The sequence below is a fragment of the Andrographis paniculata genome, unplaced genomic scaffold (genome assembly GCF_009805555.1).
Source record: "Andrographis paniculata isolate CXL003 unplaced genomic scaffold, ASM980555v1 Contig78END, whole genome shotgun sequence".
NCBI classification, from domain to species: domain Eukaryota; kingdom Viridiplantae; phylum Streptophyta; class Magnoliopsida; order Lamiales; family Acanthaceae; genus Andrographis; species Andrographis paniculata.
The window spans coordinates 2,469,860-2,491,339 of record NW_026137615.1 but is presented as its reverse complement, the minus strand read 5'-3'; the positions used below and the strand labels follow the sequence as shown (position 1 = coordinate 2,491,339).

Genomic DNA, 21,480 nt, shown 5'->3' with positions numbered 1-21,480 from the left:
GTAATCATTTTTTAAAATAAAATTAAAAATAATATGGTACTTGGGACAGACAAAAACGGCAACGTCCCACTTGGTATGTGGAACCATGTGGGACGGAGGGAGTAATATTTTCCGTATGATGCACGTTACAAAATTTCTTTCAAACCAAAACCAAAACACAGACAAACACACATTTTGGTATAGGGTCCTCGCTCACTCCCATGGCAAGAAATTGAAATTCAGCAAAGACAAAAACCCTAATCCCCAAAACCCATTTTTTTTACCATTGCTGTAAGAAACTCTCCAATCAGAATCTTCTACCATCGAATCTCTGATGAATAAATTAATCCATTCATCATCAATCAATCAATTTCAGATTCAAACAAACAAAAGCCTTCTCGTGTTGTTTTCTAGCCAGAAACAGGAACGTGAATTGGCACTCACACACGCCACCAAATTCAGTGCTTTGATTGCTCGCTCACATGCTCTCTGTCTCTCTCTGTCCAGCCCCTTTCTCTCTCTCTACACCTCCAACAACAAACAACAATGGTGGTTCCACAAGAATCTGCTCAATTTGATTTCTCACCATTGTTTCCGCTCGCCATTATTGATTCAATTCGATTCGATTTGATTCCTGTTCAGGTTTTTAGAGAAAATTAATTTATGTTTTAGCTCAATTTAGGTCCTCTTTCGAATTTTTGGATAAGATGGGTGTAGTGGTAATGGTGGGAGTTCTTAATTTGGTGCTCGGATTATGCGCATTTGCTTCGACATTAGTCGCTCGAGGATCTGCTGGTAACCGTTTTTCTCAATCCTTTGCATCAATTTTGTTTCTTAATTTTGCTCTTCTTGTTTGCAATTTGTGAGATATTGTTGGCGTTGTTCATGTTTTGAGATTTAACAGATTTCTTAGATCAATGTTGGAAGTATATATATGTGTGTGGTGATGTTAATTGATCTTCTGATGCAATGTGAATGATGTTATGTTGTTATGGATCTGTTGCATTTTCATTCGAATTAATCAAGCTTTTTTGTAGTCTTGTTTAGGTGAATTCATTGGCTTTTCATTTGTAGTCTTGTTTTAGTTTTGTTGAATTAGGCTTTGAGTCGAATTCATAGATATACTATAAGAAAATAGCATTTTTATAATGGAAAATTTTTGTCTCTAAATTCATTTTTTTCGGTTACTGTGACATTTTTGACAAAAGTTCTGTCCCAAAGTTCCTAATTTCTGTTACAAATATGTTGTGTTTTTTGTAATATTAGTATAGTAGGTGTTATTGCATCAAACTACTCGATTTCTTTTGTAGTCTTGTTTGAGTTTAGTCGTCATAGGTGTTGTTGCATCGAATACTTTGAATTTTTTTGAGGCTTGTTTGAGTTTAGTCATTGTAAGCGTTGTTGCATCGAATTCCTCGACATTTTTTGTAGTTTGGCTTGATTTTTGCCATATTAGGTGTTCCGTCGAACTCCTCGACTATTTTTGTAGTTTTACTTGAGTTTTAGTAATAATATGTGTTATTGTGTCGAACTCCTCGACAAAAATATTGTTTTAAGTTTACTCATAGTACGTGTTGTTGCATCGAACTCCTCGACTTTTTTTTTTTTTTTTTTTAAGTCTTGTTTGAATTTAGTCATAGTAGGTGATGTTGTGTCCAATTCCTCGACCTTTAGCCATAGTAGGTGTTGTTATATCGAATTGCTCGACTTTCTTTGTAGTCTTGTTTGAGTTTTAGTCGTAAGAGGTGTTGCATTGAATTCCTCTATCTTTTGTACCGTTTCCATCATTTAAAATTATGCTTATTTGACCGGCACGAGTTATAAGAAAAATGGATAAAAAAAAAAAAAATATTTTAGGATGACAACAAAAAAAGAAAAGTAAATATAAATTTGGATGAAGAAAGTGTATCATCTTCTTTGAGTTTAGTCGTTGCATCGAATTCCTCAACTTTTTGTTTAACATGATTTGAGATTAGTCGTAGGAGATGTTGTGTCGAATTTATCGACCGTTTGTGTATCTTGTTTGAGTTTATTCATAGTAGGCTACGAAGTCCGTGTGGTTTCTAAATTGCCTTTGATGGCCTACATTGCTCGTTTTTTACCAATCGAAGATAGCTTAGTGTTTTATCGCGTAAATTTCCTATACAAACTTGTTCTCTTTCAATCCATTCTCTTAGTATCTTAATCTATTGACACATTATATATGTATCCATCTTCGTTGCGTAGTTACTCTCGTCGGAGAAGGAAATTCCGGCAATGCGCCGATTACGAATGTATTTTCCGGTGTAACACCTTCTCCAGTTCCTCAACCAAACGGTACTGTTTTCTTTCGTATTTCATCGAAATGACTCTGTTTTCGCTTGTCTTCGAGTTTCATGTTTGTTCGATTTTCTTTTTCCAGGAATTCGCGCGGCGCCTCCTTTCGCCTTCGATCCGACTCCCCCAACAACTAAAGGCTTCCCGCCTTCCATTTCGCCGCGCCCCTCAGCGTCGTCTCCTCCGAATTCAATAATTTTGTCGCCTCCTCGTAACGCTCCGATTACAGTCGAAGCTCCCGTTGTGCCACCTTCCGTCGATTCGCCGCCACCGAATGAGCCACCGGACGAGCAAGCTAATCCGCCGGTACTGAAACCCGCACCACGTGCAGGCAATGCTCCCGTCTCTCCTATCATTCCAGGTAATTGAACGTTAATAATTTTACCCTGGCCTTTTTGCTAGATTTGTCTCTAAATTAACATATTCGGCTACACGAATCGCTGCAGCTCCTCCTCCGTCTGGATCGATTTTTCCGGGAACATCGTCTGCTCCTCCTCCCCCAAGTGAGCTCGAACATTTCCATCGTACATTCATTTCGATTATAATTTAAGCTAATCAAACAATTGTTAAATGCCAGATGTGCCAATACATCCATCGCCGCCACCGGGGAACTCTGCAGTGCCTATCGAGCCAGTTCCCGTCGAACCTCCTCCGGGTAATTTAGTCTCTCCAATTCGAGATAGTCGAAATATTCGTTTTTTTTTAATGCTCAATCGTCCTTAGAACTGCGATACTTTGTTGAACAATCTTTTTATTCTTGACCGTGACGAAATTTTGGCAGCGATAAACCCCCCTCGGATGATAGCGCCGCCTCCTATGTCGCCTGTCACCGCACCAACGAAGCGAAGCTCCCATCGTCACCCGGCACCCCTACACCATTCCTCGATTGAAGGTTCGTCGAAAAGAAATTACGTACTAAGTTCCGAACTCTGAGTCGTCATAACGGAATGGAGACGTAAGTTTTTCTACCGTACTTCTTGTGGTTAGCTGCAGCTCCCAAATCAATCGGGAAGTCCGACGTCGCACCCCCTCCTCGACTGTTTTCCAAGTCTGGCTCGGGTTTCGATTCTCCGAAACGTCACCATGCAAAGGTTTATATGATCTCTCCCCCGCCGATTTTTTATGCGACGCCTCCGACTTCAGGTCACTTGAATAGATTAACAGTTCTACTCGACGTATTTACATTTCGGTCGAATTGTTTAACCTTTCGATGATCGATTTTTTCGAACAGGTTTCCTGTCCGCCGAGCCGCCGACTCCATCTTCAGGCGATCGACATTATTCTCCTGGTATTGTCTCTTTTCTTCTTCCGAGTCGAATATACTTTTTTACACTTGAAAATCGAATTGTTTTTATCCTTACAAGTTCCCTCCGACTCTGAAGTATCGCCGAGAAGTCCCAAAACTAGACGTTCGCCGCCACTTCGAGCACTTCCGCCTCCGCCGCCTCATGCAGGTATTCGATACGCTCGATTCTCGAACTTTCGATGACACTTAATGTAATCGATCACTTAAATTCGATGTTTTTATATAATTCAACAGACTGCGCTTCCTTGACGTGCCAAGAGCCGTTGACCTACGGACCGTCAGAGTCGTCTTGTGTTTGTGTGCTGCCAATACAAGTCGGGATTCGAGTCTCCGTCGCTCTCTATACGTTCTTTCCGTTAGTTTCCGAGCTAGCGAATGAAATCTCGGCTGGAGTTTTCCTGAAACAAAGCCAAGTTCGAATCATCGGAGCGAATGCAGCTGAGGATGATCCCGACAAGACGATCGTCCATGTCGATTTGTTGCCACTTCGAAGGAAATTTGACGACGCTACGGCAAATTCGACGTTCGAAAGATTTTGGAACAAACGAGTGGCTATAAACGCTTCCTTCTTCGGCGATTACGACGTGCTGTATGTTCGATACCCAGGTTATGGTTCGCCCCTTATTCATTTGAAGAGTAAAAACTCGATTGTATCTAATGCTCGAAACGATCGTATTATAAATGACAGGTCTCCCTCCGTCTCCGCCGTTGCCACCATCGGCTGTTAACGATATTCCGAGCAAAATCTATCCGAGCCGGGACAATAAGACACGGACGATCCAACCGTTGGGAGTCGATATAAGCCGGACGCAGCGCAAACACGGGCTTAGTCGAAGTACAATTGTCGCGGTAATCGTTTCTTGTCTTGTAGCTGTAAGTTTGTTGTGTGTGGCTTTATGGTTTTCGATCTACCGTCATCGACACCGTCTCTTTCTCCGGCCGGATCCGACTCCACCGAGCACAATGCGTTCACTTACGAAGTCGTCGGGTAAGAAACCTCGACTTTCTTTCGAAACAATCTTGGCCTTGTGTGTACCTCTTGCTTTTCCTGACGAACTTTAACGAACAGGCGTGCCGATATCGATGGTCGGAAGCGCCCCGACGTCTCCTTCGTTCTCGTTGAATTCGAGCATTGCCGTCTGTAACGGCTCCGCGAGGAAGTTCAGCTCGAGCGACGTGGAGAGAGCAACCGATTCCTTCAACGAGGCGAGAGTGATTGGCGAGGGCGGGTTTGGACGCGTTTACGGTGGAACGCTCGACGACGGGACGAGAGTCGCGATCAAGATACTCAAGAGATCCGACCAACAGAGCGGTCGGGAATTCTTGTCGGAAGTCGAGATGCTCAGCCGACTACATCATCGGAATCTCGTGAAGCTCATCGGAATATGCGTTGAGGATCGCGCTCGTTGCTTGGTTTACGAACTCATCCCGAACGGCAGCGTCGAATCTCATCTACACGGTATGTCGACGAACTTTCGACCCGGTTGCTATCTCCGTTTTCGCCGTTACACATCTCGTTTTTTCTTGTATTATTTCTTTTAGGAATCGATAAAGAAAGATCGCCGCTCGACTGGAGTGCCCGGATAAAGATCGCGCTCGGAGCCGCTCGGGCTCTCGCCTATCTACACGAAGACTCGTCCCCTCGGGTAATCCATCGGGACTTCAAAGCGAGCAACATTTTATTGGAAGACGATTTTACCCCGAAAGTATCGGATTTCGGATTGGCTCGAACCGCATGGACCGAGGAGAATCGACACGTTTCGACCCGCGTCATGGGAACTTTCGGGTAATTTCGATTTCTAAAGTAGTATACAAATTTGACAAAATTGTTTATAACTCTCCGGTGGCTTTCGAAATTCAACATAAATCTTCTCTATACTTAGAAAATTGCATGACCCTTATACTTTAAAAAAACGTTACATGAAATCTCCTGTCTTGTAAAAACGGGGGATGGGAAATCATTATTCTCATCACACTAGAAATATAAAAAATGATTTCATGCAACGTTTTTAAAAATACGAGGGGCGTCATGCAATTTTTAAAGTATAAAAGAATTTACACTAGGTTCTGAAACCACACGAGAGTTATGTCAATTTACCTATAAATTTTACTACTCCCTCCGTCCCATTGAAAGGTTGTCATTTTCCATTTTCGTCCGTCCCAAAATAAGGTTATTATTTCCTTAATTTAGTAATTTTATTAACTACTTAACATAATAAATACATTCTAACTTACACTATATTACACAAATCTCATTATTTTTATACTTTCTCCGTCATCCAAATTTATTCTCACTTTCCTTTTTTTGGTTGTTATCCAAATTTATTCTCGTTTCCTTTTTTAATAATAAAATACCATTTTTTTTACTTAAAAAAAAAAAAGTAAGTTTCTATTTTTACTTATTTTTCTTAAAATTCGTGTCAGGTCAAATAAGCGTACAATTAGATGACGGATAAAGTATAGGGTATTTTTGTCTTTTTTTACTACTATTCAATATAATTCTAATATTAAAAAATACGTGCAAAAAGTAAACTGTAACCTTTTAACGGGATGAAAAGAGTATTTGGAATCTGTTTTCTGAAAAAAATCTATTTTTTTTTTCTCTTATAAAACATCGGGTAAACTCGATTCAGACTGAAAAGATTGTGATTTTTTTAGGTATTTGGCGCCCGAGTACGCAATGACGGGACACCTTCTCATAAAGAGCGACGTGTATAGCTACGGCGTAGTTCTCTTGGAGCTCTTAACTGGGCGGAAGCCGGTCGACATGTCGCAGCCGGCAGGTCGGGAAAATTTGGTCGCATGGGCACGGCCGCTATTGACGAACCGAGAGCATTTAGAGGCAATTGTCGATCCGTACTTGGGTCGAGACTTGCCGTTCGATAGTATCGCGAAAGTCGCCGCGATTGCGTCGATGTGTGTCCAGCCGGAGGTGTCGCACCGGCCGTTCATGGGCGAGGTCGTGCAGGCGTTGCGACTCGTATGCGACGACGACGACGATGACGGCGAAGATCGGGACCGAAGGTCGAGCTACGACGATTTCTCGAAGATTCTCGACGACAACGACGACGACGAGCAATCGCGATCGGACCGGAGGTTGGTCGAAGCCTTGCTGATGAGCCCGTCGTCGTTCGATGGGTACGACTGCCGGTTCGATGCCGAGAGCGAAGTGTCGCTATCTGAGCTGCTGAGCTCATCGGCGCCGCCGCTGCAACCTGGCGGAGCTGCCGGCGGTGGTTCGGCGTCGGGTTCGTTTCGGAGGTACTGTTCGAGCTCGGGGCCGATCGAAACAAGTAAAGCGAAGAAAGTATGGAAGACGGTGCGGCGGGTGACGCGCAGCGGCAGCGTTAGCGAGCATGGCGGCGCCGCCGCCGCCGCCGCAGTGCTACGCCGCCTTTGGCCGGGATCTCATTGACGTTGTAGTTCATGGAGAGAAGTGTGTATTAGTTTTCTGAAACGACGTCGTGTAGGCGTTTGCGGTGTCCTATATGTATTATTGGAGTTCTGTACAATTGTAGAATGTAAAATTTTAATAAATGGTAAAAAAAGAATGGTTTTATAAATGACTAAGGGTTGTCTTGTGTGTTTGTCTCGGATTTGGATTTTGAGTCGAGAATTTAATGGTAAAAATTTTGAATTTGAATAGTTGTACGATGAGATATAAATAAGTATTGATGTGATGTTTTGAATGTAAAATTAATTTTTAGTATAATATAAAAAATAAAAAATAAGTGTTTGATTTGATATTTTTGAAAGAAAAAAATTGGATGAATTATAAAAAATAAATTCAATCCCCCAAACAAACACGCCCTACAGTAACTTCAATTTTTTCTTTTAAAGTAAAATATAAAAATTGTATGCATATTGTAAAAATAATATTTTATATATTTTTCTAATAATATTTATTAAAAATTGTTCCAACTAAAACCATAGTGTGAACAAATTTAAATAGTCTCTCCGTCCAGTTAATTGTCCACTTTAATTGATATATACACGTGTTACGTAATTAGTAAATAATTAAAAAAATTATTAAAAAAATAATTATAATATAATAAAAATAATTATAAATTAAAATTAAAATTACTAATTAATTTAGTTAAAATAAAAATATATATATAAATTATGAGGCGGACCAATATATAAATAGTTGACAAATTATACCAAATTAGAGAGAATAACAAATAGTATTTTAGACTTGAACTATATTTTTTATCATTTTTATTTGTCTCACTCCAAGTATCACTATTCTATTTTATTATTTACATTACAAATATATCATTACACGTACAATTAATATTAATATTAATATTTATTATAAATCAAAAGAATAATATAAATTTAGTAAAATAAAAAGAAAAAACAAATTTGGTATTTTTATTATGGACCAAGGTAAAAACATCTTCCTTTTTTTTTTCATTTATTTATTCAATCAAATTAAAATTACATTTTATAATAAAAATACTCCCTTTATTTCATTTTTACACGGAGTTTTAGAAATATTAATATTATATTGAGATAAAGTAGAAATAAAGGTAAAAAGACTAAATTAACTTTATTATTAGGGTACTGTGATATGATGGAAAGAGAAATATATATATATCTTTTTTTATTTTGATGATACGAGGGGATAAAGTGTGGGGTAGAGATTAAGTATAATTAATTATTTTTTATTTTAAAAATATTGCAGGGTGTTTGGGACATACCAAAAAGGAAATATTACAGGATGTTTGGGACGATAATGACATTTGTGTAATATATTATAAATTGTGATTGTATTTGTATTTGTTAAGAGTGGAGTAATAATTAAATATCGAAAATTCAAATCCAAAACCGCAACGAGACAATCAAACACACCTAATTATTTTCAAAAAAAAAAAAAGAAAAAAAATGGATAGTTCTTTATAAAGAAACTCCTAAACAGACGAAGAAAGGGTCTGCAAATTGCGAACAGATACATTTCACATTTTACTCTTCCAGGTTAAAATCCAACAAATTTTTGTTCCGATCTTCTCACCGCCACAACGATCCTCTCAAACGGCGTATGGATGCCTGCTGCGCCACCCAGGGCAGGGGAATCGATGCCAATCGACGCACGCAGGCTGTGGAACTTTCGATCAGACTATAACGATTGAGTTTTCCGATGATCCACCGATTAAAATCGAAGAATCTGCTGCCAGGAGTTCCGGCAACCAAAACCTGCTCATATCGCCTGTAAGGTAAGCGGTTTTTATGGCTTTGTATTATCCGTCGATTAGGTTTCCAATCGAATGCTCTGTTCTAATTCCTTTGCTCCGTCGGTGGTCTTAATCGCGTCGAGGTTTTGGATTTGGATTTGGATCTGATTGCTGTGCGATTAATTGCTTAACAGTTAGAACACGAGCTTCTGCGGATTGGTTAGAAAAAATTAAAATAAAATGTGGTTTGCGTTGTTTGGAATTGGATAGTTAGGGTTTTCCTTTTCTATGTAATTACCAATTTCTGAAATGTGTATCCGATTCCTAACTTGTTGGATTGATCATGGTGAATTTTATGGTTGCTAGAGCTAGGGCTAGGGCTTTGATCTGATATTCTAATTAGGTTCTGATTATCTTCCAAACTCGAATTGTTAATCCATATCTGATCCGATTACTGTTTTCCATATCTTACAGTGAACGTTTGGAACTGAATTAGAGTATCCAAAAACAAAAAAAATGATTGAAATGGGGGAAGCTTCAGAAACTGAGTCTAGAACATTGCTAATGAGTAGTTCTTCTGTCGAAGAGGAAAGTTTACGCCGCTCGCCGAGTCCGATTTTCGGGAGAGGCAGCTGCGGCGGATCAAGGAACACGAGCCCTCTAGGTCGAATGGGGTCAAGAAACACGAGTCCGTCGAGGATCAAAACGAAACCGCGGGGCCTGGATGAAGAAACAGCAGCCACATTTAGCAAATTTGTTCAACCGGATATTCGAATGGAGGATAATATATGGGCGATGTTGCCGGAGGATTTGTTGAACGAGATTCTAGCTAGAGTGCCGCCGTTCATGATTTTCCGGCTCCGTTCCGTATGCAAGAGATGGAATTCGATTTTACAAGATAATGGTTTCTTGAAGTTCCATTCCCAAGTGCCGTCCCACGGGCCTTGTCTTTTAACGTATTGGAAGAACTCGCAGACTCCTCAGTGTTCGGTATTCAGCCTCCCGTTAAAACAGTGGTTTCGAATCCCCGTCACGTTTCTCCCGCGTTGGGCGTTCTGGCTTGTCGGGTCGTCGGGGGGGTTGGTGTGCTTATCGGGAATGGACGGGCTGACGTTCAAGACGGTAATCTGCAACCCGTTGACGCAAAAATGGCGGACGTTGCCGAGCTTGCATTACAATCAGCAGAGGCAGTTGATCATGGTGGTGAATCGCAAAGATCGATCGTTCAAAGTCATAGCGACGAGCGACGTGTTCAGCGACAAATCCCTTCCGACCGAAGTCTACGATTCGAAATCCAACAAATGGTCAGTCCACGAACGGATGCCCGCCGTGAACCTCTGCTCGTCGAAAATGGCCTTCTGCGACTCGCGGCTGTACCTCGAGACCCTCTCCCCGCTCGGGCTGATGATGTACCGGCTCGACACGGGGCAGTGGGAGCATATTCCGGCGAAATTCCCCCGGTCGTTGCTCGACGGGTATCTCGTCGCGGGGAGCAAGAAGCGACTTTTTTTGGTGGGGAGGATCGGGCTTTACAGCACGCATCAAAGCATGAAGATTTGGGAGCTCGATCATTCGAAGTACGTTTGGGTTGAGATTAGTCGGATGCCTCCGAGGTATTTTCGGGCGCTTCTGAGGCTGTCGGCGGAGCGATTCGAGTGCTTCGGACAGGACAATTTGATATGCTTTACGTCGTGGAACCAAGGGAAAGGGCTGCTTTACGACGTCGATAAAAAGGCATGGTCTTGGATTGCTGGATGTGCTCTACAGGCCTATAATAGCCAGGTATGTTTCTATGAGCCAAGATTTGATTCTGTGATCTATTGAGCTGATCTTATGATGATGAAGATGAAGATTCAAATTGTGTTTTTTTTTTTTTGTTTTTTTTTTTTTTTTTAATGTTCTTGAATGTTTTGGGACATTTTTTATTTTAGGGATCTTTGGAAATTAGAATGTTTTTAATGTTGTTTCTTTGTTTTGTGTTGTGCCAAAATTGATAATTGAGATGTTGTTAGTTGTAAGAGGGAATATAGATATAATGATGTTCTTTTGTTTTTGGTTATGGGAAGTGAATCTTGGCCTAAATAGATTTGGTGTGCTCTTTTTTTTTTTTTGGAATTTTTTTTTTTGGAAATTAGTTTGATATGAAGTCTTGATTTGAATTTTTTTTATTTAAATCGTATTTTGATGTGGGGTGTGTTTGTTTTGTGTTTGGTTTGGAAAAGAAAATTGATGTGAGGTCGTTTAGATAATACTCCCGTCGCAATACAATAGTCACATTTTCATAAATAATCATATTACTATAAAATTAGTCTTATTTTTTCAATATTATTATGCAATTGTAACTACTTTTTACACTAATATACTCACAAGGGAAAAAAATATTTCACCTGTACTTTTTATCTACTACTAGTATCATATCAATATTCTTTAAATTTTATGTCAAACAGAACTTAAACTTATATTTTGAGACCAATGGAGTATAAAAATAATGAATATATATAATATATTAATTTTATTTTATTTTGTGGATGTGTTGGAAAATTTCTTTCGGATATTTTGCAAGAGAAAATAACGTATTTTTATTAAAAATAATTCAATAGTGTTTGAAATCACAAAAGAACAAACTCATATTTTAATCTTGATTTTTATTTTGGATGAATTAGTTGTTGGACATGATTTTTATAGTATATTAAGATTTAGTAATATTTTAATTAGTTAATAAAAAATATATAAGATAGTTTTGATATTTTTTCTTTAATACAAAGAAAATAAATAATTTTTTATTTTCACCTTTAAAAATTTTAAAAAAATATTTTGAGTGTGACAAACGAAAATTATAAAAATGATATATTAAATTAAGACCATAAAAAACAGAAAAATTGAGAAAAACTCAGATAATTGAGGCATTGTCATGCAAAAAGGGTGCGTTTGTTTTGTGTTTTTTTTTTTAATATTAAGAAATGGAGAATTATTAAGAATGTACTCTCTACGACAATTGAGTATTGACACTTTATTTTAGCTTTAACATTTATTAAATCAAAATATATTTAACGAATATAAATAATTTAATTAACTACGTAACATATAATATTATAAATCATATGGAATTCACTCAAAATCTTTTTATTTTTATTTTTCTCTTCAAAAAATAAATATTTTAATCTACATTTAAAACTCTAAATTTATTTGAAATTAATTTATATTAATTATAAATAAATAAAAATATTTTTTTATTATTATAGAAAATCTTCTTCTATATAATATTCATATTACATATTTTTATTACAATATATTTTTTTAATATTTAAATATATATTCTAATTTTTTTTAATTATATATATTAAATTTATTTTAAAATTATTAATATTATTAATTATATTAAAAATAATAAAATAATATCCCAACTCACTATTATTAATTAATTAAACTTTATTTTCTTAGTATAACTAATAAAATAGTCCAATCAGAGGGAGTATTATTTTTATTTTACTTTTTTTCAAAAAAACCTAATCATACACCTAGAGCGGTTAAACGAATCGAACCGTTCGTGAACTCTCGCGAACGTTAACGAGCCGAGTCGAACAACATAAACAAACTCGTTTGATTAACGAATGAGCCTGAACTTTGTTCGCGAACGTTCGTTTAAATAATATATTTATTATAAATATTATATGTACATATAAAATATTAATTTAAAATATATAAATAAATAATTTTAAATTCTTCATAATTTATATATAAATTAAAAAAAATAAGACAAACGAGTTCGAACGAACTCGAACGAGCTTAATCGAGCCTAAACAAGCCGAACACGAGCTCAAACAACAAAAATTCTTAACAAGCCAAACTCGAACACTACGAACGAACTCGAAAGCTTGACGAACGAACACGAACCTTGTTCGCGAATGTTAACGAACACTTAAATTTTAGCTCGGCTCGGCTCGGGTCGGGTCGGTTAACAGCTCTACATACACCTACTAATATCATATTAAAAAAAAAAAAGGCAAAAAAGCCTTCTGCAATTCAAAATTTTAGTATTTTTCAAATAACCAAAATAAGTCTAAAACAAATCTGAACAAACCCCCAAAAGAAAGTTCTACACAAGCAAAAGTTTTACATGTTAAAACAAACATCATAATCCAATCCAAAAAAATGGCTACTAAAATAAGGCTGTTTAGTGAAATCATAATAACTACATTTTTACCTGGATGAGCATATATATATATATATATGCCCAGAATTTGTGATGAAACTCATACTCAATCCGAAGCTCCCGATCGAATCCTACGTTCCACAAATGCCCCCGGAACGTCCTACATCAACACAATATTTTTTTATTTGGTTTTGCTGGGTAGGTAGGTAGGTAGGTAGGTAGGGTGTGTGTCGACTAAGTTAACAGTAAGCAATTCGGAAACTGGTTAGTTGTAGGAATGGAGGAATATTACCATTTTGCAAATATGGTCGAGAAGCCTTTTTATGGCTTTACATATTCTCGGATGAATTCCTCCAATTGAGAAATGTTGCCAGTCAAACCGGATGCTTCTGATACGGCTACCTTGTTATGACACTGATGAAATCCGAAGGCTTCTCCCGGCACCCCTAGCGTGTATTCATTTGTAACATCTGCTGATGATAGCGCCGTTCTTGAAGCTCGAAGCTTGTCGCTGGAGAATCAGCGTGAAAAGAAATAGAAATTTTGTTAGGAAAGAAAAAATTTATAGAGTTCTTGACATCGTTTCCATATTATGCAATCTACAATATATATATATATATATATATAGAAATAGAATTCCGGCTCAAAAGTATTTAGTTCACATAGAACATCATATCCAACAACTATTTTCAGCATCATTTTCACACTATGATAGTAGATTATATTATTATTATTAGGCTTAAAAATATTATTTCCAATATTAAAATTCTAAGTAAAATACTTCTTCCATCCCAGATACTAGGTCCTTATAACCATAGATAGGAGAATTTAATTAGTAAATAATTAAGAAATGTATTAGTAAAAATAATTATTGTATAATAAAAATAATTATATTAAGATTAAGAGAATTAAATAATTTTAATTAGGATTAAAAATTTTACAAATTATGAAATTTAAAATGTGATTAACATACATAATTATATTTCAAAAAAAAAAGACAAATTATGTGGAACGGACCGAAATAGAAAAAACAAACATTTTATATGGGACAGAAAGGGTATCTAACAATTATTTTCAATATGCAATCCATGTAAAAAAAAAATAGAAAAATAAATAATTCCCATCAAAAAAATATTATTTTAATAACCAAAATTCAAATATAAAACGTCGCACATCTTCCTCTCCAAAAAATTTCAAATTTCTAAACATATAACACCAAAAACATCTCCAATACAAGTAAGCACACACTTTAAGGTTCCGGACAATTTAGATATGGTTTTCAAAAATTTTGAAAATAGTAAAAAGTTCAATGTTGATGTGATATTTTGTAAAATAAAATAATTATTTGATATAATTTTTTAAAAAAATATATATTCTGAATATAAATAGTGTCAAAAGTGATTTATGGGTTTATGTAAACAAAGAATGAATGACATGGAATAATGGGAAAGAAATTTGATAAGAGAATGAATTTTGCAACTTTCGGAATTAAATTAGTCTTACATTTCCTTCTCCAGCTGTTTTCTGATGAAATCTTTCGTATGAGCAGTAACTTTGTCGACCTTGTTGCACAATACAAGCAAGGGAATCTTCTTCTTCACAACACTTGCCTTGGTCAAAATATCATAAAGATATCTGCAAACAAAATCGAAATATACCAGACAAAAATATATCTTAGTCACCTTTGTTACGGGGTTGCGTGTGTAGGGTCCACACTTAGAATCAAGACGGTACATACTCGGAAGCAGCCCGAACATTGGGCAAGAATTCCACAGCATCAACCACAAAAACCATGGCAGCTGCTTGAAGCAAGAACTCGTCCAGTTTGGGTCGAAGACGTGAGTGCCCGGGAACATCAACAATGTGAACAGGCTTCACTTTTCCCTTCTGCGAGAAAATATCACAAATATAAAAGGTGACATGACCTAGTTGAATCTGAAAATGGTATTAGCCATTCTATCTATCGCACTATGTTCTTTCGCCTGAAAGCTGATATAAGTCGACATATTTACATAAACTTTAAAAATAAAAAATAGAGGGCATGGGGATCACCTTAGAGGTCTCAGAATGTAGAACAAAAGTTCCTTCATTTTGTTCCATTGACGTCACCGTGCCCTGATGGGAAGAGCCATCTCGAAGCTAGTGTAGAAAAAAATAAAGTATTTAATGGCTTAAGGCCGGGAAAAAACACAGTTAAAATCATTTAAAGCTTTTCATTACAAACCATCGATATTCTTATCTGGACAGTTACCTGGTAAAAAAGAACAGTCTTTCCACTTCCACTTAGTCCAGTTAGTACAATGGTATTAGATGATCTTCGCTTAAAAATACGAACTGCGTAAATGATGTTCATATAATTTAGTGGATGGGAGCTATCCATGAACAAAAAATTTCACATATATGAGAATTGTCGAATCAAGTCTTCTAAGTGTGAGTATAATTTCGTTTGTATAATTTAGCAACAGCATTTTTCCCAAAAGAAACTTCAACCCAAGCAGAGAGCAGAGTACCAATCGATGAGTTCTTACTTGTTTACTTAGGCTGAAAATGGGAATAAATTAATTAAGCAACACGAATTTGATTGTTGCAAGCTTTTCTAGTGTGATTTCTCATATTGAATAACAAATCATTCTTGAATAACATATTCATATTTTTTTCCTATATTGAAACTTCATTCAAGATACAGTGAACTGGCTTACAAGAAAATGTAATAAGGCATCTGTCCAAACTACTCGAGCCAATTCATAAATGAAATGGTTAAAGCTCTGGCAATTAAACCATAAGTACAAGATTTAGAAAATATTCAAGTAATTATGAACAATCATGGGGCTCCGGTAGGTTTCTTTAAGGTCTAGTTTTGATCTTGCACTATTCATAAATTTTTTTCCTCTCAAACCATCAAATCAAACATTACTTTTCATTTAATATGTTAAACAAGAATCAAATTTTCATCCAAACATAACATCAAACACCAATTTATGTAAAATCAAACACTACTTCAATTCAAATTTTTTAAGATTCCCAAACCCCAATCCAAATCCAAACCTTAAAGAAACAAGAATCATTCACCTTTCATGACCCAATCTTGCTTGTTCACTGGCATCTAAGATTCAAATCAAGCAACAAACCAAGAATTTACAAACTTGGTAGACAAAATTACACAACTCTCGGTAGAATCGACTCGATGTTATCACCCTCAATGTCCCTCATTTAGTATGGCAGCATACCATATTACGACATTGTAATTGCAACAAACCTCAGTCTTAAAAAACCAAATGATAATACTAACCTACTCCTACAACCTACTCCTACAGAGTAAAATTTAACTCACAATTATTCCAAATTTATCACGTTTCAAAAACACCACATTGCTCATTAAATTCTTCTACCGAGTGTTTCTACAAAAGAATTTATAGTTAAAGATGCGGCCAAATTTATGAGTACAACACTAAATTAGAGAAAAATCTATTCAGGAAACATACAAAACGCCAATGAACAGAGGATGCAGTCATTGCAAGTAAAACAAATCTAACAAAACTGAAAACATTTGCTGAAATGGTAGCAAAGGTCGGATTCGAGAAACTTACCAAGTAGAAAGAAAATTACAGTGAACAGGACTACTCCAATTGCAGCGTAAAGCTGAGCCGGTGGGATCTTCACAACGAAATCATGAACATCATCAGTCAGTTGCTGGAATTGGATCTTCAGTTTAGCTATCTTCTCCTCGTCCATGGCTCCTACCATAGTTTAAATTTCCATAGCCCAAACAAAACAAATATTAAACAGGAAATTAGAACCGTGCTCCAATTTGGCCGGTACAGATCTGAATCGAACGAATTGTAACAGGAACAATCAATCACGATGCCTAACTAACAATTCAAATTAATAACCATTTCGTGTGTAAATCGGTTGTGAATCGGCCGGAATTAAACTATCTACGCCGGAAAATTGCTGAAACGGCAAAACCTCAGCGACATCATCCGAATTGAAATTGATATATAAAAAAACATCAAACGCGTCAAAATTGCTGCAAATGCTTGAAATTTTCTCACGCTTGCTGCTCTTTTTAGGCATGGCAGAGGGGAAGAAGTGAACTTACAAAATTTTCACACGCTGGCGCCGTCGGAGACGAAGCCGACTGAGGAAGAAGCAGAGCCGAACTGCGGTCGGAAAATTAGGGCTGGATTTTTATTTTGAATTATTTTTTAAATTATGTCCAACAAGTAATATTAACATTATATTGAACTAGTGAAAAATAAATGGTGTTTCTTTGTCATGAAAATTTTCCCAAAACGTTAATTTATACAAATTATTTTCTCTATATTTTATCTTAAATATACAATTATAATGATAGTATAAAAAAAATACTCATCTCCTACATACCATGTCCATGTTGTCGATTCTATAAGTACAATGTCACTTTTTTTTAAAATAATTATATACTTTAATTTTATTTTAAACTTTGTAATTTTATTTTTTTAATTTTAATTAAACTAATTAGTTATCTTAATCTTAATTTATAATTATTTATATTATCGGATAATTATTTTCACTAATACATTCTTAATTATCTACTAATTACATCCCTCGTAAAATACAAAATACAGTGTATACAGTGTAGCAGATAAGGTATATGGGACGGAGGTAGTAATACTTTCTATTCTATGTATCACTCCAAATAATTTTTTTTTTATTTTATAATAAATTAAAAAATAATATTTCCTCTGTTAGTAGAAATTAGAATATTTGAGTTCGACACGGAAATTTAAAAAAAATAATATTGTATTAAAAAAGTGATAAAAATAAAAAAGTAATTGAGGTATTTTTGAAAATTAAGTTAACAATTTAAAAAAATGAGGAGAGAGGATATAGTAAATGTAATAATATTTGTTGGGAATAAGCGTTAAATAGTGATTTGTTGATTTTACCAAAATTATGAATAGATTAAATTTAGCAGACAAACTAAAAAAAAAGTGAAAAATAAATTTGGCAGACAGAGAAAATAATATGTTTTTTTAATAGTGTTAATTAATAAAATATTATTATTTTTTAATATACTATAAAATAAAAAAGACTCTCATCTCCCATGGATGGAATCTTATACTATATACTTATGTTAAATGAGTATTTAGGTAAAGTATATTTTTTCTTCATTCCAACTAATTTAATAAATCATTATTACTATTTTCGTATATTTTATTCAAAAATATATTTTTGTACTAATAATAAAAATAATTATATTTAAATACCAAAGTATTTTAAAGTTTTAGAACTATTTATTTTGTGTATTTTTAAATATAAAAATATCAAAATTATTTTACATATTTTTACTAACAAATAAAATAGTATTATTTTTTAATTAATAAAAAGACAATAAAATAAATTTAATTAGCACATAATGAATATATTATTATTATTACAATAATGTTTTAATACAATTCTCCATTAATCTTTAACTAACAAAAAATAAATAATAAATAAATATTAAAGGGATTATATTCGATTATATTTTATTAGATTTATTTAATTTTAGAAATTTTGTGAATTTAAGAAATTAGTAGACTTTTTATAGTGTTTCTTTGAAATTAAATATATTTTACAATATATATATATATAATAATACTCCATCAGTCTCAAACACCGTGGAATATTTTTTTTGTATGTTATAAACACCCGGTAATATTTTTAAAATAAGAAATAATTAATTATATTTACTGTTCATATTTATCTCATCTCATCATCCAATAAAATATATATTTATCTCTTTATCGCATCACTTAGTTTATAAATTATCGTACTTAATACTGCCAAAACAAATGTTGCATCTGGTTCGTGACACAAGGAGTAACTATAACAAGCACGTTATTAAAAAGCGCTTATCGGTACTAAAACACGCTTTCAGCTTTGATGAACAACCTCGTCATCTAAATAAACCCCGTTGAAAACCTAACGACTCGAGAGCGGAAGAGTGAAGGTAGATCGATCGAACGATAAACCCTACACAAAATGGTACGCATCGATTTCAATTCGGTTTTCATTTTATTGTCGATCGATTGTGTGCTTTGATTTGGTTTAATGGTGAATTTCTGTGCTTTTTTCTCGAATTCGTGTTTGTGGCCGATTGATTTATCGAAATGTTAGGCTCAATCAGCGAAGCCGATCTCAAGCCCGGTGCCAGATGCGTGGTACCCGACCTTGGCCGTTTTCATGCTCGCGATTGGGCTCGTCGTCACGGCTTCTTTCTTCATGTATGTTGTTCGCTGAATTTTGATTTGTTTTGTTTATGGCCTTGCTTATCGGAGTTGGATCTAGTTACATGTGTGTTGGAATTTTGTAGCATTTTTGTGTTTTATTATGGGGGATTTTGTTACTGGATGTCAATTGCGTGCTGTGGTTTTGTTATGAGCTGATTGAATGTGTGTAATCACTTCTTACAATGTCGATTTGGTTCTGAGATTTAGTGCATTTTTTAAGAAACCAATTGCAGTGATGAGAACTTTTAAGAAATTTGCTTGAATGAGTATACAAGTGCTATAGGATAAGATTTAGCTGAATTGGATATGATCTTCGGATTTATGTGTATATTGCTGAATTTGATGGTTTTGTTTCGCCCTACGGTTTTTTTTTGGTCTGGACTATAATTAGGGGGTTATTAGCTCTTTGAACTCCTTCTATTTCGATTTTAGTGTTGGTTGAGGTTACACTTGGATCATGCTTGATTTCATACTCGGTGATTGTCCTCTGAATTGTTTGAAATTCATACACCGAGGGATTAGTGTTCTTGCTGGTTAGTTTATTCTGAAAATGATAATTTGGTGGTTATTAGCTGTTTGAACTTATTCTGTTTCAATTTTAGTGTTGGTTAAGGTTACACTTCGATTGTGCTTGATTTCATACTAAAGGATTTCTCCGTTGATCGTTCTATATATGATGATTAAGGGAATGACATATTTTGAAATGATGAATAGTCATTCTTGGGATCACTTGAACACTGGCTCATTTGCCCGTCGTTTTGAACTAATTTATGCAAAATTTTAACTCTGAGTGACCATTTCTAATCAGAGGTACGACAAGTGTGAGAAATCACTCCAATTTTTATTTATTTATTTATTTATTTTGGCTTTAGTTGTTTTGAATTTTGAGTAATATCTAATATCTATTATGATAAAGAGTTCTCATCAAAATTATCTCCGTTTGATGCTAACTTGTTCACTCTATAAAGATGAGCTTCGACCGATTCCGTCATCTGAAAGTGATTAACTTGAGCGAAAGTATCATTAGGAATTTACTGTAGATTATGATTAAGTTGTTAGTTTTGAAGATTTCGATACGAGATTACAATATTTTGCATCGATAGTAGGGTTAGTATGGATCAAATTGCAACAAGTGATTACAGGAATATTTTCATTTTGTTCTTTTAAAAACTAAATAAATAAAAATGAATGCCTGTCTAAAAAATTGCATCTAAAGGTGTGAGATCAAGATTTGCCCAATCGGTTTTAGGAAATAATGATGTCGGGGCTTTTGTAATCTTTGTAATAAGTCAAGAACCGTGCGTCCCATGTCCTTAAGAGTAATTACGAAAAGAAATGTGCTTGATTGTGCTTTATTCCCAAATCACACCTTGTTCGAATGTTTCATTGCGTTTTAAAGGGTAAATTGATTTTTTAGTCCCGTAATTTTATCCTTTCATTTTAGCCCTTAAACTGGAGCCCGTTGTAAACTAGTCTCATAGGTGGAATATTTTTTCTCCTGCGCCGAAGGATTAAAATTGCAAAAAATTTCATTTACGGAACTAAAATGATAAAGGGGTTAGTTACGCACTAAAAAATCAGTTTATTCTTTTTTAAAAAATAAAATAAACTTATTTTTTCAAATTTTGTTCTTATCTGTCCTTCGACAATGCAGCTATGAAGCTACCTCCTCCAGGAAGAATCGTAGCCTCGCAAAGGAGCTGAGCACCGGAGCTGTTGCTTCTGTCTTCTTGGTACGTTGATAGTATTCACACACGCACACACATCCTGCGCGTTTTTTTATCCTTTTGGTGAAAATAAATAAAAAAAATAATAAATAAACTTTTGCAGGGATTTGGATCTCTGTTCTTGCTACTCTCTTGCGGCGTCTATGTTTGAGTCGATAATATCAAATAGGAAATCGAGTTTTCTGAGCAGACGATTGTCCATTCAGAACAAACTGAGGTTATTTTTCATATGTCGAATGCAACTTTCATTTAGTTTTTTGATCCTCGAGTGAATTGATGCGTACGTACATTTTTCTTATAATCGAAGACGTTATCTTTATATGCCGCGCGTAGTGTGTGTTGCCTTGCTCGATTATTTTGGAAGTTCGGTTCGATTCGGTTTGGATCATATGTTGAATGTTACTATTGAGTACAAGTACACTTAACAATTGGTCGATTCGTGTCGGATTGAATATTTTAAACAGGTTAAATCCCTCAACTCTAATTCGACTTGTTTATTATCGTGTCGGGTTCGTGTTGATGTGTATATATAATTGAGTTGAAATTCTTGATTCAATTTTTTTTTTTTTTG

The 21,480-nt window shown here is 35.2% G+C and overlaps 4 protein-coding genes across 6 annotated transcripts; 3 read left to right on the top strand and 1 right to left on the bottom strand.

Annotated features, from left to right (window-relative positions):
• Nucleotides 1-252: 252 nt before the first annotated feature.
• Nucleotides 253-7,195, top strand: LOC127239958 (receptor-like serine/threonine-protein kinase ALE2). 3 transcript variants are annotated; one of them, XM_051258355.1, is made up of 14 exons: nucleotides 253-774; nucleotides 2,206-2,295; nucleotides 2,381-2,656; nucleotides 2,742-2,798; nucleotides 2,873-2,950; nucleotides 3,077-3,187; nucleotides 3,289-3,438; nucleotides 3,527-3,583; nucleotides 3,660-3,749; nucleotides 3,836-4,207; nucleotides 4,290-4,589; nucleotides 4,671-5,060; nucleotides 5,144-5,387; nucleotides 6,260-7,195. In XM_051258355.1, exons 1-14 carry the CDS (start codon nucleotides 687-689, stop codon nucleotides 7,014-7,016), a joined length of 3,060 nt encoding a protein of 1,019 aa, XP_051114312.1. In that variant the 5' UTR covers nucleotides 253-686; the 3' UTR covers nucleotides 7,017-7,195. The 3 variants fall into 3 exon arrangements, with proteins under 3 accessions (XP_051114312.1, XP_051114313.1, XP_051114310.1); XM_051258356.1 differs by having other exon boundaries at nucleotides 254-774; nucleotides 3,283-3,438; nucleotides 3,678-3,749; nucleotides 6,260-7,194; XM_051258353.1 differs by having other exon boundaries at nucleotides 254-774; nucleotides 3,283-3,438; nucleotides 6,260-7,194.
• Nucleotides 7,196-8,533: 1,338 nt separating this feature from the next.
• Nucleotides 8,534-10,834, top strand: LOC127239998 (F-box/kelch-repeat protein At5g15710-like). The gene is made up of 2 exons (XM_051258410.1): nucleotides 8,534-8,817; nucleotides 9,250-10,834. The coding sequence occupies exon 2, from the start codon at nucleotides 9,292-9,294 to the stop codon at nucleotides 10,597-10,599; it is 1,308 nt and encodes a 435-aa protein (XP_051114367.1). The 5' UTR covers nucleotides 8,534-8,817; nucleotides 9,250-9,291; the 3' UTR covers nucleotides 10,600-10,834.
• Nucleotides 10,835-12,830: 1,996 nt separating this feature from the next.
• On the bottom strand, nucleotides 12,831-17,143 carry LOC127240012 (uncharacterized). Its single transcript, XM_051258435.1, has 8 exons — nucleotides 17,028-17,143; nucleotides 16,516-16,665; nucleotides 15,180-15,262; nucleotides 14,981-15,067; nucleotides 14,667-14,815; nucleotides 14,432-14,563; nucleotides 13,221-13,439; nucleotides 12,831-13,088 (listed from the first exon to the last, which is right to left on the bottom strand). Exons 2-7 carry the CDS (start codon nucleotides 16,658-16,660, stop codon nucleotides 13,250-13,252), a joined length of 786 nt encoding a protein of 261 aa, XP_051114392.1. The 5' UTR covers nucleotides 16,661-16,665; nucleotides 17,028-17,143; the 3' UTR covers nucleotides 12,831-13,088; nucleotides 13,221-13,249.
• Nucleotides 17,144-18,815: 1,672 nt separating this feature from the next.
• LOC127239552 (uncharacterized) lies at nucleotides 18,816-21,228 on the top strand. Its single transcript, XM_051257754.1, has 4 exons — nucleotides 18,816-18,937; nucleotides 19,070-19,176; nucleotides 20,837-20,915; nucleotides 21,013-21,228. The coding sequence occupies exons 1-4, from the start codon at nucleotides 18,935-18,937 to the stop codon at nucleotides 21,058-21,060; spliced, it is 237 nt and encodes a 78-aa protein (XP_051113711.1). The 5' UTR covers nucleotides 18,816-18,934; the 3' UTR covers nucleotides 21,061-21,228.
• Nucleotides 21,229-21,480: the final 252 nt, after the last annotated feature.